At 35.5% G+C, this 15,406-nt stretch overlaps 1 protein-coding gene across 1 annotated transcript; it reads left to right on the plus strand.

Moving 5' to 3' along the window:
* Positions 1-989: 989 nt before the first annotated feature.
* On the plus strand, positions 990-2,408 carry LOC121729834 (SOX domain-containing protein dichaete-like). Its single transcript, XM_042118474.1, has one exon. The coding sequence runs from the start codon at positions 1,089-1,091 to the stop codon at positions 1,824-1,826; it is 738 nt and encodes a 245-aa protein (XP_041974408.1). The 5' UTR covers positions 990-1,088; the 3' UTR covers positions 1,827-2,408.
* The last annotated feature ends 12,998 nt before the right edge of the window (positions 2,409-15,406 follow it).

A 15,406-nucleotide genomic window follows, 5' to 3' on the forward strand; every position in this document is an offset into this window, starting at 1 on the left:
TAAATGATTTGCAGTCTGGCCGAGGATTTTTAGAAACGGGATCTTTGGTTGGACAGCATTTTATTATTATTATAATTTATAATTCTTCACTGTAACTTTAACGTGTAGACGTTAAAATTAAAATTATAGACATAAGAGTAGTCTTAAGCCTGTAATTTTGATCGAATTCTGAATCAACATTCAAGATTCAAGGTACAAGATTTGTTGAATTTTCAATGGCCAAGACAAAAAAGTGTAAATTTCTTAAGTTTTTACTCTAGTAGGTACCTAGGTACTATCTAGGTATATTGCTGTAGAAAAACTTGCAAAACTAGGTAGTTTTAAAAGCTTTGTGCTGTGCTCTATATTTTGTAAAAAAAGTTTTTGATAAATTCATTATAACATTAACTTTTTTTATTATTATTTTTAATTTCTTTACCTATTAATTGTAAGTGATTAATAACGTTATTTTATATACATATTGTCAACAGCGCTGTAAGTTTTTTGTTTTGTTGAAGAAAAACTCATAACTCTTAACTCTATAAATAAAATCGAACGCATTTTGTAATACTTAATAAGTTATTGCTATAAACAAAAAGTATTCAAGAGAGAGTGTTTAAGTTAATAAAGTTAAATATCGCTCAAAAGAGAATCGTTCAAATTCACTTCTTATAATTCAGTAAGAAAGCGATGAAAAAGGAAATATAAGGCTCTAGTTCTATTACACCGTTTATATCATGCAATATGCATAAAGTCGCGTCGAGCCCGCGATATGCCTCTAAACAGCTGTACGCCTGTTCCGTAGCATGGCATGGGGTATTGTCGCGAACGAGACGGACACAAGCTGTTACGCGGTGAATAGAGACAGAGATATGGGGTTAGGTGGGGCGCAGGCTTTACACGCGCGACGCTCATTGGCGCCGCGCTCGCCGCCCCAGGCCGCGCCCTCCCGCGCTCCGATACCCGTACGAGCACCACAACGACTCGTCAGTCTATCGTTCGACTTCGACGCGACACAATCGTTACTAACGCTAGTGAATATTAACTATTGTGCCATAACCTGTTAATGGTTTAAAGTAGCTCGTGGTTATTTCGAACATTTAACAAACATGTCGACGCTCAGCCATCACCCGTACGCGTTTTCGATGCACCCGGGGATGCTGCCGGATTACCCGAGTGCACCGCAGCCGCTGCCGGCGTCCTCGCCACAGTCCGAGGGTCACATTAAAAGACCGATGAACGCGTTTATGGTCTGGTCGAGGCTGCAACGCCGGCAGATCGCCAAGGACAATCCGAAGATGCACAACTCCGAAATTTCAAAGCGCCTGGGGGCAGAGTGGAAGCTCCTGTCCGAGATGCAGAAGAGACCGTTCATCGACGAGGCGAAGAGGCTCCGGGCGCTGCACATGAAGGAGCACCCGGACTACAAGTACCGGCCCCGCAGGAAGCCCAAGCCGCCCACGGCCGGCGGCGCTCCCGGTGCCGGCGCGTTCCCGAGCTTCCCACTGCCGTACTTCGCCGGCCCGGCCCCCGGAGTCGGCCCGCTGGACGCCCTGTCCTACTCGGCGGTGCCCCCGTACTTCCCGCACCAATTAGACCATCTGCAGTTTTCGAAGTTGATGGCCCCGTCGGCGGAGAAGTTGCCGACGGCGTCGTCCGCCGCGGCCGTAGTGTCCTCGTTCTACTCGTCGCTGTACACGACCCCCACGGCGCCCCCCAAGCCGTTCTCGTCGCATCTGTTCCCGCAGTACGGCGCGGCGCCTTCCTCGCCGGTGTCCCCGGTGACGCCGACGCAGCACAGTCCTCATGACGATCAGCTGAGGCGGCCGGTGTCCGTTATATATTGAAGGCCGTCCTGCCTTCCTTGAAGGACGGGACTTTTGAGGTTCGGAACGAGGAACAGTGAGATTTGTGAAGATTTTGTGCCCGCCGCGGTTTCGAAGATAGTGAATTACCCGCTGAACGATTGTTTTATTGTTTTAGAATTACTCTTATTTTGTGCTCATGTGGTTCTGTATATAATATGTTGAGAGTAATCGTAGGCTGGTTCCTAGACTAACGTTTCATTTCATTTACTGTGATTTTGTTTTACGCGTCTTCATATAGATGAAATTTTAGTTGTGTTAAGTGAGAACGGTACCAAAAAGAGATTATAAAATAGAACACTGTCTAGCTGTAGGACTTGTATCGAGTAGACTTCACTTTTTGTTGTTGAGGCGACGAAATATTTTGTTAAGTTTGATCCGTTCGAGCCGGGTGCGTCTCGCTCCGATTACGTTTATTTATTTATTGACACTAGGAATAGAGATATTGTAAATTAGTTGTTTATTTTAGGTGTAAGAAATAAAAATGCATCCGAACTGTAAATATTAGATATAAATCAAAATTGATGTCATTACCAACGATGTATTATAGAAATAAACGAGAAACATTTGTTAATGCCATAAAATAAAGGATATTGTTTTTATTTAATATTTAGTTTCATTAAATCGACATTTACTATTATTTTCTGATAGTTTTATGTTATAAATTAAAACAAATTTTATATTTATCAAATGCAATCATTTTTTTAATTTTGGGGATAACTCCTTCAATATTAATAATCCTCCTACATTAATTAGCAGCTTAAAGCGGTAGGTACGCTTCAATTTCAAGTTATTACTTTGCACTTAATATAATATTATGATAATTTCAAAGGTAGTTTTTTCAGTGACTTATTACTTGAAGCTTCTGCTTTTAGCACAACTACAGGTAACTAATAATAACTTTTATAAAGCGTGAGCACTTTTTGTGCATTTTCTAGCAGTTGCAGTGTCAATCTCCATATCAAATGATACTGGTAGTACATGTACCGTCATTGTTCAGCTTTATCAATTATAGAACTTTTATGAAAATACTATAGGGTACAAAAAGTAACTACATACCTAAACTTCAATAAAAACATTCATTTTACCTAATGTAGATTGTAGAGTAACACTTCTCTACAATGTACAGTACATATACAAAGTAAACGTAGCTAATAATAACAATTTTGAGTTTAGAACTAAGAACACTTAACATGGGTATACTTTTTAAATTAAAACAGAGAAGAATTAGCAGTTGTTTTTAAAGTTTTTAGTAATAAACTTTTGGCATATTTTCTTTCACCAGATGGGTATACTAGTTAATTTAGATTCTTTATAAATTATTTTAGCTAACTATTGATATTGCATAGATTTCCAGAGAGATTTTTATAAATTCAAGTTAAAATATGGTCAGATATTATTTTGTCCAATCGTCACTTTAACTTTTTACTCCGACTCACAACATCGTATAAGAAAATTCTTTCCCGCTGTTTGTCCCTATTTATTTTTAAAACTACGCAACGCATTTTGATACTTTTTTTACTCTTTTACAAAATAATGTTGAACGAGGATGGTCTATGTTATGTTATGTTAAATTAATTAAGAAATACTGATCGTTTCAGTATTTTGCACCTGTACGAAGCCAGAGCCGGTCTCAATCTTCTAAGTCTTTACTTTATCAAAAAGGATTTCCTCCTTCCACGATAATAGAAGAATAAGTATTTGCGGTTTTGAAATTCACCGTGGAAAGTGACTTGTCGATTAGTGGCAAATGGAAAGTTGTCAGAAGGCGCATGGCGGCCCACCCTTTCCGATTGTTCGTCGAACATGGTTTTCAATTTAATAATTACGTCGCCAGTATTCCGTTTGGGGCGTTTTTAGATTCGATTGTTTTATTTCATTCCTTTCTCCGCATTTTCTTGGGGCCGCTAATGGCGCGAACGAATTGTAATGTTTTATTCGCCTTAAAAACTTACGGCCGCATTTAGAGACTTTAAATTATCACTTAACTTTAGAATATAGAGTTTGACAAAAAATGTATGAAATTAGTCTTAAAATCTTTAATTATTTTAGTAAAACTGACTGATGATATCACGCATCTAACAGATCTAACGACTCTATCAAGAGCCGACAAATTAAATTGCGACTGATTCTCTAAAATTTGCGTATTTTGTAGTATTAATGTAGTATAGGATGCGGATGGTGGCAAATTCTGAGGCGGTTTCATTTCGTTTTTGAAAATAAGTGTCTCCAAAATATAATATCATTTTATGAGATCTTTACTAAATAATATGAATTTTAGTTACTTAATGTATGAGAAAATTATAGGCTTTATCCGTCAACTTAATGGCCTCAAACTCAAGGAATCCAGAAACTTTTGAAATAATCATTAGGAAGCTGAATCATTGTTTAAAGTTACCATCTCCAAAGTGATTTTGAGTTCTCATCGACTCTACAAAGTGGATTTGTCTGTTCCAAATTGAATTCATTGTGCTTTTCATTTTCAAAAAGTTTATTCATTACAAATGATTTTAATTTCATTATTTTTGAAAAATAGAAGCGGAAGAAAACAAACGCTGTAGTGTTTTAAAATATTGTTTTAATAAGTTTAAAAGATGGACGTACAAATTATGTGCATAGAATAATAACTGCAGCTGTAACACATATTTAATTATGTAAGTATATGAAAATCATTTCATTTTACAAAGTAATCCTTACTAATATTATAAATGCGAAAAAGCGTATGTCTGTTACATCTTCACGCTCAACCACTTAAATGATTTTGATAACGTTTGGTATGGACATACTTTGAGTCCCGGGAAATTGTACCCGCGGGATAAAATATGAATTTCACTCGACCAAGTTACGGGCACTAACTAGTGAAAATATAAGATTCAAATGATATCCATCATGTCATCGAAGAAATGAAGCTTTCTTGGAATCCACGTGCTCTATTTTCCTATTCTGAGGAAAATGTATATTGTGGAGTCCTAACAATGCCGAGTCCACGTTATTAAAATATATTGTGGGGTTCGATTCCGGCCTCGGCCAGACGGGAGGCAATCGAGCTCGTATGCAACGTATCGGCAAATAAATAGAATCCTGAGTTATTAAAATGCATGAACGCACATTGGATTGGGATACGAGAGCCTGTAGGTCAGCTAGTAATCTTGTTCACATTGTGAATGTATATTGTATCAGGCAAAACGCATAAATGGCATTTTTAGTAGATGTGAGGTGGCCCGGCAAACGTTGTTATGTCATAATATGAGTAATTCCAGTATGAATAATAGATGTTGGCCAATAAGCACACAAAATTTAATAAAAATCTGTTCAGTTGTTTTGGAGTTTTTAGACTTTAACGTAATTATTATTATAAGATAAGGTTCAGTAAACTGGCTGTGCTATAAAAAGTACTCTTCATGCAGATTACAATTTTGAAAAAAATGTTTTTTTGGATGAGTACCAAACACAGTTTTTCAAGATTGTAATGTATTAGCCTTAATTTTGTACTCACCACTTACCACAAACAAATGGCATGAGTAGAAACATCTATATACAGTACACAGTCTTTGACATAATAAATATCTTGTATAATATAACGTAGGTACAATGTTAATAAAGCATATCGCAAGTAATGGAGTTAAAAAGTCCTAAAAGTACCCTTAAAATTTTGTACACTAATATTTCCATATGCAATATTTCATTTCAAATACATATTCAAATGTAACGAACCTACTTAACGGTATAGAAAAATCGATGGCATTACTTCGAAAGCGCAAGTAGAATCGAAATAAGGGTTTCCAATACGAGAAAATACACAATGAAATGTATGGCGTATTTGTGTGTGCTTATTGAAATGCTATTTATTTTTTTCTTTACGTTTCTCAACACACGAGGGGAAATAATCCCCCGCGAGGTAACAGTTATTGGAAATATTTCGCGTCTGTATCAAAACAAAGATTTAGCGATTACTGATAAGCTTGGCAAATAAAAAAGAATTACAAAGATGAAATAATGATTGCCAGATACCATATTTTGGTAAGCAGAGGTAGCGTATTTTTTTTTTCACAAAATTTCTGGTGTCCTCATATAGAGAGAAATGATGAAGTTTATGAGGGATCTGTAAAAAGAGTTTCGAAATATAGTACATTAAGTACATATTTTATAAAAGAAAAAAAGCTTATCATTTGAAGAATAAACACAAGTCAAAATTTATCTCTTTACCTATGTAAAGAGATTTTAAGCTCATGGTCAATTCACTCAATTGAAATAACGCAAGAATGATATAATGGTAAAGCACATAATAAAACATTGTTCCAAACGAACAAACAACTTAAAAACATGTGGCAAGCACGATGAACATTGCAGAATTTATAAAGCATTAAGAATTTCGTAATGACCTATACAAGTCGTGCCACACAAAGCGCATCGGTAGAAGAATCAGCGCTATGAAACTATTGATCATTGATGGCTACCTAACTAACTATTTAGGCAACACTGGCTTTAATTAATCTTGACAACGGCATTGTGGACGATAGACCATCATTAATCACGACATCAGCTTTCGGGAGGGAAAATTTGAATACCACAATGAGCACGTATTGGTCTTTACAGCAAAAGAAAATAAACTAACAATATCTATGAACATAATACACATGATTATTTTCGACACGACTTTAGACAATTTTGTCGTAACAAAATGTTAGCTTTGACAAAATATTATACTACATACTTAAATATTGTAGTTTATTTATTTATTTATTTTTATAGACTCACCAACAGAACAGCATTTGTGACATTTTTTGTACATAAAATTTGTTTACAGATAAAATGAGTTCTAATGACAGGTGAAGTACAGCGTGCGTATGTGACAAAAATTAGACGAGATGAGATGTAGTGAATATGGCTACGAATAATAAAAACTAATGGTGATAAATAACGATAGTTTCGTTCAGATATTATGGCGATTAGCGACTGTGTCTTAATTTATTGGAAAGATAAATAAAAAAAGTATGTACCTCTTTATTATTTTAATAAATGCGTTGGGTGAAATAAATATGATATTATGATTCGATTTGGCAGCATGAAAGCTATTGGTTTGTATGGATTATTACAATTTCCATATATTACCGACAACACAAAACATTTATAAATGGCAACCAAAATAATTGAACTCGACAATGCATTAAGGTTAAAAGCGGCGATAAAAGATTAATTAAACATAATTCCGATTCATCCATTACAATCCAAAACAACAATAGAGAGCGATCTGTCGCGATTCATATTGTGCCGCCAGTGTTCGCGGTTGTAAAAATTGCAATCGAATCATTGTGCTCTTACAATAATTATAATGATAAAAACACCGCAAATACACCCGAATTCACTCTATCTGCGAGCGATAATAAACTCTACGCGGATAACATTAAAGCAGATATTGAATTAGACGATGTAATTATCACAAAATCTTTCGGTGAAAGCATTTCAATCCTAATGATCGACGTTCTAAAGTCCATTGTCGAGTGAATGAAGTTTTTACGGGTACTGACCTCAGTATAAAGTATGAATATATTAATTTGTAGTGGCAAGCAATGACCATTGTTATAGTTTCTCTCATTGGGCGAGCTTTAATTGTTAAAGTTCGTCTGACAGCTCCGTCGGGTTAATGGTGTTCTTGGCGTTACAATAGTTATTTAACCTTTGTTTGGTGTTTTAGGATGAAAGGTTCACCGGGCGAATACTTCCACTCAGAATATACAGTCATTAAATCTTATGGGACGTAGCACTTTGACCTACAGATGATTTAAAGTAAGATGTAGATTTGTGCATAATTTCTGATTACGCTGTTATGTCGACAATAGTAAAGTTTGTCGTTACTTAGTAGGTACAAAACTATAATATTTATTGCTATTTTGGGCAGTGTAAAAATGGGTTTATGTTTGTAGAGACAAACAATTGCCAGTATAATAACATAGTTTAATTTTATACTAGCAGATCCATACGCGAAAGTATACATGTCTGCATGTCTATATGTCTGGTACATGTTCTGTTGTTCACGCTTAATCCGCTAAACCGATTTTAATGAAATTTAGTATGGTTCCTTTGAGGAAAAATGTACAGTTTCCCGGCTTCCCGCGCCATAAAGGAATTTCTGCGCAACGGAGTTGCGGACGACATCTAGTGTCTTTTTTATTGTAGCCAATACGCTGCACCGCGTCACGGTGCGGCGCCGTACCGTATTACGGTGGCGGCGTCGCGTCGTGCCGTAACACGGTGACGGCGCCGCACAGTGGTCCGAAAGCGCTAAACAGTGGACATTCGCGAAAAAGTTCGATTTTGGTGTGGACAAAAATACCATTCGATAGATTTTAAGAGGAGTAACAATAAATCTTTATTAAGTTTTTTATAAAAATGTATTTTTTAAGGTAAAAAAAATAATTACGAAAATGTTGTATGGGAAAGAATCTAATTTTGAACCCCTCTACTGCAAAAGGCTGCACGTAAATTTTCGTAATTTTTTTTCTACACCTTATATACCACTAGAACTTTACTTGTTTCAAAAATGAACCAGAATGACCTAGTAGTTTTTGCAAAAAATCTATTTATAGATTCTTTCCCATACAACATTTTCGTAATTATTTTTTTTCAGCTAAAATATACATTTTTATAAAAAAACTTATTAAGGATTTATTATTACTCCTCTTAAAATCTATCGGATGGTATTTTTTTTCCACACCAAAATCGAACTTTTTTACGAATGTCCACTATTTAGCGATTTCGGACCACTGTGCGCAGCGCCGTGTCTGATGGGGACGCAGCCTAAGCTTTTAATCAATAGGTAAGTATATAAAATGTAAAATTTCATTAAAATCCATTTAGTATAAAGAATAAAAAAATGTATTATAAGTAAAGTGCCTTCATCTTTTACCACTATTAACGTTTATGAAGGTAAAGATTTATGCAACAACGTAGTAAAATAACACAGGAATACAATAAGCAGATTTCACCATGTAAATATCTACATTTTTCACTAACAATGATATTATACTTATTTACCCTTATTGTGGGATGCGTGCAATAAATTTGACTAACAATATTCGTTTTGTTGACGACGAAAAAACCACACGTGGTTTGTAGAACGCGAATAAATGTCACCAACCATGTTTTGTGTAATTTATCTTTTTACAGCGTTTCCCGCATCCACCCTCGGATTTGATTAATGATGGATGGATTCCTGAATAATTACCAAGACTTTTAATATTTAAGTGATTCCGGGCGCTCTCAGACTGCGAAATTGCGATTTGCGACTATCACAATAGAGTTCAGAATGACATGGTAATTTCAGATGACCCTCGATTTGTGTTTTATTTCAAAAAGGACTATATTCCCCGAATCGATTTTTTTAAAAGCCTTCGGTATCCCCGGGGGTATAAGTTTCATTTTTCCTCAGCACGCGAGAATATAACCAACAAAGGCGAGAATACTGAATGCAAATCTCCACTCGAGTTTAAGGGTAGTGTGCGTTATTAATTTGTTATAATTGTCCCCCGTCTCATACTCGCATGTGGCATTTTTATTGCGAATTAGTAGCAATCATTAATTTTGTTTTTTCTTTTCCAGAAGTGTTTCGAGTGCGAGTTATTATATTCGCGCTGAATACGATTCTATTATCGATATTAAATCGTGAATCGTATCGCTTACAATGCAATTGTTTGCTTCAAAATACGTTCTGAATGCTTATTATTCTCTCCACAATAACGCCTACAAATACATATTTATTAAAATCTGAAGTGACTTCAATTTTCTTTTTCTTGGGGATATAAATAAATTGTATAAGCATGATCTGATTTTTTTTCAAGAATCAATTACATAACAATATTATTCGTAGTATTAAAATATTATCGTTATGATTGTTCTAGACTTTCGGCCATTACAAAAGCTTGAGTTGGTTTAGAGTAGATTGCGCATAAAAAAACATTGAACACTTATGTATTTTTCTCAAATTATTACAATTTTCTACATATTTTTCAATTGTTATTCTGTTTCAATGAATAAGCTTTGCCTTTATGGATGGCATTGTACGCTTGTTTTATTGCAAACACCTTCAACACAAGTCAGTAATTAATCATATCATTAAAATAAATTATTGCTCTGATTACTGAGGTCTGCGAGTCCCTCCCATAGTGCTATAATAAAATAATGATTTATTAAAATTAATATCATTTTGTACAATTGTCAATGGCATAATCGAAATTTTATTGCGATTTTCACATCCATTAAAGCGACCCTCTGTTTGAGGATAAATTAATTTGCATAGCCATTATCCCACCACGGGACCCTCGGCCATATGTAAATAACTTGTTTATTTGTCAAATTGAGTTTGGTTTTATTTAAAGTGTGCTTTAGTGATTGCAGGTTTAATATTCTAAACGCACAGCCCGTGTTTATTATTTTTGGCCGCTGTATTTTTATGAAACTCACACTTTGTGGTTTAATTATTAAATTCTTTTCAATGAATTTTATTTTTTAAATTTTATTCATATAAAATATAATGGCGAAAATTGTCTTTTTATATAATCTTATAAGTCAAAGCAGTACTTACTAGACTCACACAAGAGATTAGAAAGAGCTGTTATGACCTAAAAGCTCTGCCACAGACTAAGACTCTCCAGCAATATATACTAGGCCTTTACATCCGTTATGGATGATTTATACAGTATTTTTCAGAGCGAAGTAACTACTCCTCAAATACTGTAGTGCCTGGGACAAGATTTTTAAATGTCCGTATCCAACCACATACGGCATTCTCGCAACATAGTCGGCCTAGTCCAGAGGAAAGAACTAGTCAATACGTCTGGGACCAACTATGTGCGAGTTTCCTCACGATGTTTTCCTTCACTGTACGAGCGTCCGTATTATATACTTGAGATCAGAAAATGTCTCATAGGCACACGCTTCCACCCGGGTTCGAACCTACACCCTCTAAGAGTGCGAACCAAAGGACAAAGGTCTACCCATTAGGCCACGGACGCGCTCCAGCAATACCACCATGCATATTATAAACTTGAACTATATATTATAATGTTCACTATTTGTAAGCTTATCGCAGTTTTCAAATATTATATTCTAGAAGCCAACGCTTGCTTTACCATTCCCATTATTTTCCCTTTTTCCAATTTGTCCTAATAAATTTACTAAAATTTAAAACCTATAATCGTCACGCTAACGATGACGGCGCGCGGGGGAGGGGAGGGGGTTGCCGGGTAGCGAGGAGGGGGGGGAGGACGCAAATTGTTCCGTTCGAGTTGTCACCAAGAGACCGGCAGCCAAGTGCCACTAAATATAACGAGCTATGATTTATCGATTATTTCCTACGAAGGGAATAAAGCTTTAGGCATTTAATCACCATGACTCCTTTATTTTTACTATGCGTCTCTTTCTAATTGTTTACTTTGGTGAGGAAAAATTACACTAGGAAAAAATAATCTTCAATTCCTCACATCAATGAAAAACTCTTCAATAATAAAATCAGCAAAGAGACTAAAGTTTTATTAATTTACCTATGTTGCGAAAATGCACATTTTATTGTAGAAATTCGTAGCGATTTCGTAGCTCTTAATTCGAGCCGCGTAGCAGCTACTGTAGCGAGCTACGCGGACGTAGCACTGCATTTACTGTTTAAATAAAAATAATTAAGGGCCTGTTTCACCACTTCCCGATAAGGCTATCTACCACTTAACTTGACAGATAGAGTTTGGAGAATCTGTCAAATGAGCCTATCCGGCACCTTATTAGGAAGTGGTGAAACAGGCCCTTAAAGTTATTACAGTTTACTACCTACTTGTTATTTAAATATCTTTGACGCCTCCGTGGTCTAGTGGTTAGAGCGTCGCTCTCGACTCCGGAGGTCGTGGGTTCGAATCCCGCGTTGGAAACATGTTATTTCCAAGTTTGGTTAGGACAATGCAGGCTGATCACCTGATTGTCTGACAAGTAAGATGATCCATGCGTCGGATGGGCATGTAAAAAGTCGGTCCTGCGCCTGATCTCTCGCCAGTCGTGTCGGTCTTCCGTCCCACTGGGTTATGAGAGTAAAAGGAATAGAGAGTGCTCTTGTGTACTGCGCACACACTTGGGCACTATAAAATTACTCCTGCGTACCTGGCCTGGTTTCAATGAAACCGGCCACCGTCACCGAAACCGGTGTGGGGGAGTATTATCTTTGACGATCATAGAACAAAATAATAATTAATGAAAAACTGGGAATTAATAATAATAAGTCTAATATGACGTCATCCTTTGAGTGATACAATATTGTGTTGAAAATCCTTTCGCGTTGAACTGAATATGGGTCACATATTGTATTCGCTAACAAAGAAACAATAAGGACCTCAAACACCGAACTACGAACCCTAGATAGGTCTTTATTACACAATTTACTAGTATTATAAATTTATTATCTGTTACCTCTTTACAAATAAGTTACAGAACCGAAAAAAGTTAATATTATGAAGATACTTTATGACCCGGAACAAGATATAGGATAGTTTTTTGTCTTGAAAAAGTGGATCATTCCTACGTGTTCAAGACAAACTCCGGCGAAACGAAATTGCGGACAACTTATTCTACTAACGTATTCAATACTTCATGTCATTATTTCTAGTAAAGATTTAACGTGCGCTGCTTACTGTTTCATATTTCATACGGTCTGTTCATAACGAACCCTACGAACAACGTGACTTTAAAATAAGAGTCATATAGCTTACAACGGCTACAATAACCAATTTAAAACACATGCCCACTCCAAACTCTATTCAAATTTGAAGCACATCCTTGTATCACTGTTATTTAGCGTTTCAATATGCCCTTTGTTCCCGCTCATACAATTCACATTAAATCGTATTATGATATGATATTATTAAAAAGATACCCCGAATTAGGTACCATTCATTCGAAATCATTCGCGCGCGAAAACTGACGGAACTTTCCGGTCTTCAAGTGGTTTCATTCGGTCTTTGTTACTGTTGATACAGGACTTTCTATTTTGTTTGTAGGATGATAGAGTCTGTTTTTGTGAATACCATTTTGACGTTTCTTTACTGGTTTTCAAGTAGCCGCATCCGTTTCATATCTACACCTATTTAGTATTTTGTAGTGATATCTAAAGCACCGCGCCGGTACTTAACGATTTTTTGTATTATATTTATAAATCATATGTATTTTTCGTAGAGAAAAAACAAGAGGATTAACTTGCCAGCATTTATAAGGGAGTAAGGCGGCATTGATTTATACAACCACTATTTCGGGCTTACTCTTGCTAATAAATATATTAACTAGGCGGATATAATGCATGCTTTTACATCCTGACGATTTTAGTAAAATGTATTATGATGTTATATGCTGTAATGTGTCTGTGCTGCAATGTACTTTCTTTACATCATGGTTGCCGTGTGGGGAGCCCTTAACTAATTATTCAACGTCTGTTCTATTTGTGCATCATGTAACTTTTCCAACTTGCCAGGCAAAGACAATCAGACTTTCTGTTAAAATATTTTATTAAAAAGGAGTCAGCTATCTATAATCTACTAGAGATCGCCCAATGGTCGAAATTCGACCATAGTTTCAACGACATTAGGACTACTACCTATATTTTGTTAAAAAATATTGGCTTATCATATTTTTTTCAACTCTTGTCTCTGGGACTCAGTTGATCTCAGACTGGCCGTGTACAAGCATTGTCTAATAGTATCTAAGATTCAATAAAAAAACTATAATCCATTTTCAATTTGTCACCTTATTGTCAACAGACTTCAACCATAAATAAAAGAGTATAATAGGCATGATGACTATTTTTTTTTTCTCATCGGTAATTGAAGGACACTTAAAAAATAGAAACATCGTTGAAAGAATGACTCTGATAGCTTTAAAATTCACCAAGATATGACAATTCAAATATCTCATTAAAAAGACCTGCGCGAAACGCTCCATAGAAAGTGCTACGAAAGACTGACGTCAGTCTTTCGTAGTTTGTACGCAACGGGAGACAACTTTGTTCGACAGGTATATTAAATATTGCGTTTATGAAAGTGGTTTCATAACAAAAGTTGCTTTTAATTGCATAAGTTATCGAATTGTATACAAATATTAAGAAATTTAATTGAAAAAAAATTCGACTTGAATATCCAACTTTAAAGGCACATAACAAAAAAAAAAATCCTATCAAGCTGAAATTTTGAGAACACTTATTTTTACCGTGATTTCTTTATTTTCTTAACAAAATTCGCTAATCTTTGACCTTGTCATCATCCCTATTCGTATGTATAGGCTTGTCACTCAAAAATCTGTCATTTTTCCTAGTGTGTGTGTTGTAGTGTGTGTAATGTTTTATTTATTAAAAAAATGTGTGATAAAAGTATAATTTCAAAATAATATTAGCTCGATGCACTCCTTCCCCATATAAACTATAACTGTGCAAAATTTCATTCGCCTACGTTTCCCAATTTTTCGCCAAATGGGACACAAAGTTTTTGGCTCACTTATTAATATATAGATAGTTAAAACAGTTATCAAACGAAGTTAGGCCTTGGATATAATATCGAATATTTAGATCCGTTAGTGTAGTTGCCGTTTTAGGGTAATTCCCAACGCCCGGCATTAAACTATGCATTAAACAGACTTACCCCCGGGACTGGACGCGTGACTCGCCACTTCAACCCTAAAATTACTACCCCGTGCTGCTTTCACATAGCAGGTCTCTTTGTATACATTCTGTATAAGAAGGTACTGATAATGAATCGCAAAATATGAATTCACATAATTTTTAACCAAATAAACAATTTGATTTGATTGATATAACATCATTACCAAATATTATACTTAGATGCAACGGAAAATAAAATATAATAAACGAGTGTTTTCGAAGACTAATTAAATGTGTATAAAAACCTCTTTTTTCTGGCAATTTGGCTAGTAAGGTTAATCATTTTACAAAATATTTTACAACATTTTTGTTCTTTACAAAAAATTATTATCAATAGGTCACGTTCCTTCAAGTACCAGTCAATGTGAGAAGGCCCTAGCGTAAAGGGTCCTAAGATTGATTGTCTAGAGTTTTACTTTGAATACGTTGAGAGATATTTGAGTAAGATTACGTCTTGCAAACCTCTATAAAATATAGTTATAGTCAATATTATTATTACGGATACGGACACATAGTGCCATCTAGCATCAACTTGTGGAACCTCTCGGGTAATAAAAAAAAATTTAAGGGATGAAAAGTATACTATGTTCTTTCCCGCGACTCAAAGTATCGCCAACACAAATTTCAGCAAAATCGGTTCAGCGGTTTGGGCGGTAAAAGGTAAGGACAAACAAACGGACTTTTGCATTAATAATTATGATATTAGTAGGATATCATGGATTTGTGCCTCATAGCTACCCAGAAAGTATATTAAAAGGAAAATACTATTGACAGTACGAATTAACTATTGCTTTTCTCTTGTACTTAACCGTAGTTGGGTAAAAAGATTGCTTGAATTCTTGAATACTTATTATCGAGTCGACAAACAAAGAAAACTTTTGGC

Source organism: Aricia agestis, chromosome 1 (genome assembly GCF_905147365.1).
Source record: "Aricia agestis chromosome 1, ilAriAges1.1, whole genome shotgun sequence".
NCBI lineage: Eukaryota > Metazoa > Arthropoda > Insecta > Lepidoptera > Lycaenidae > Aricia > Aricia agestis.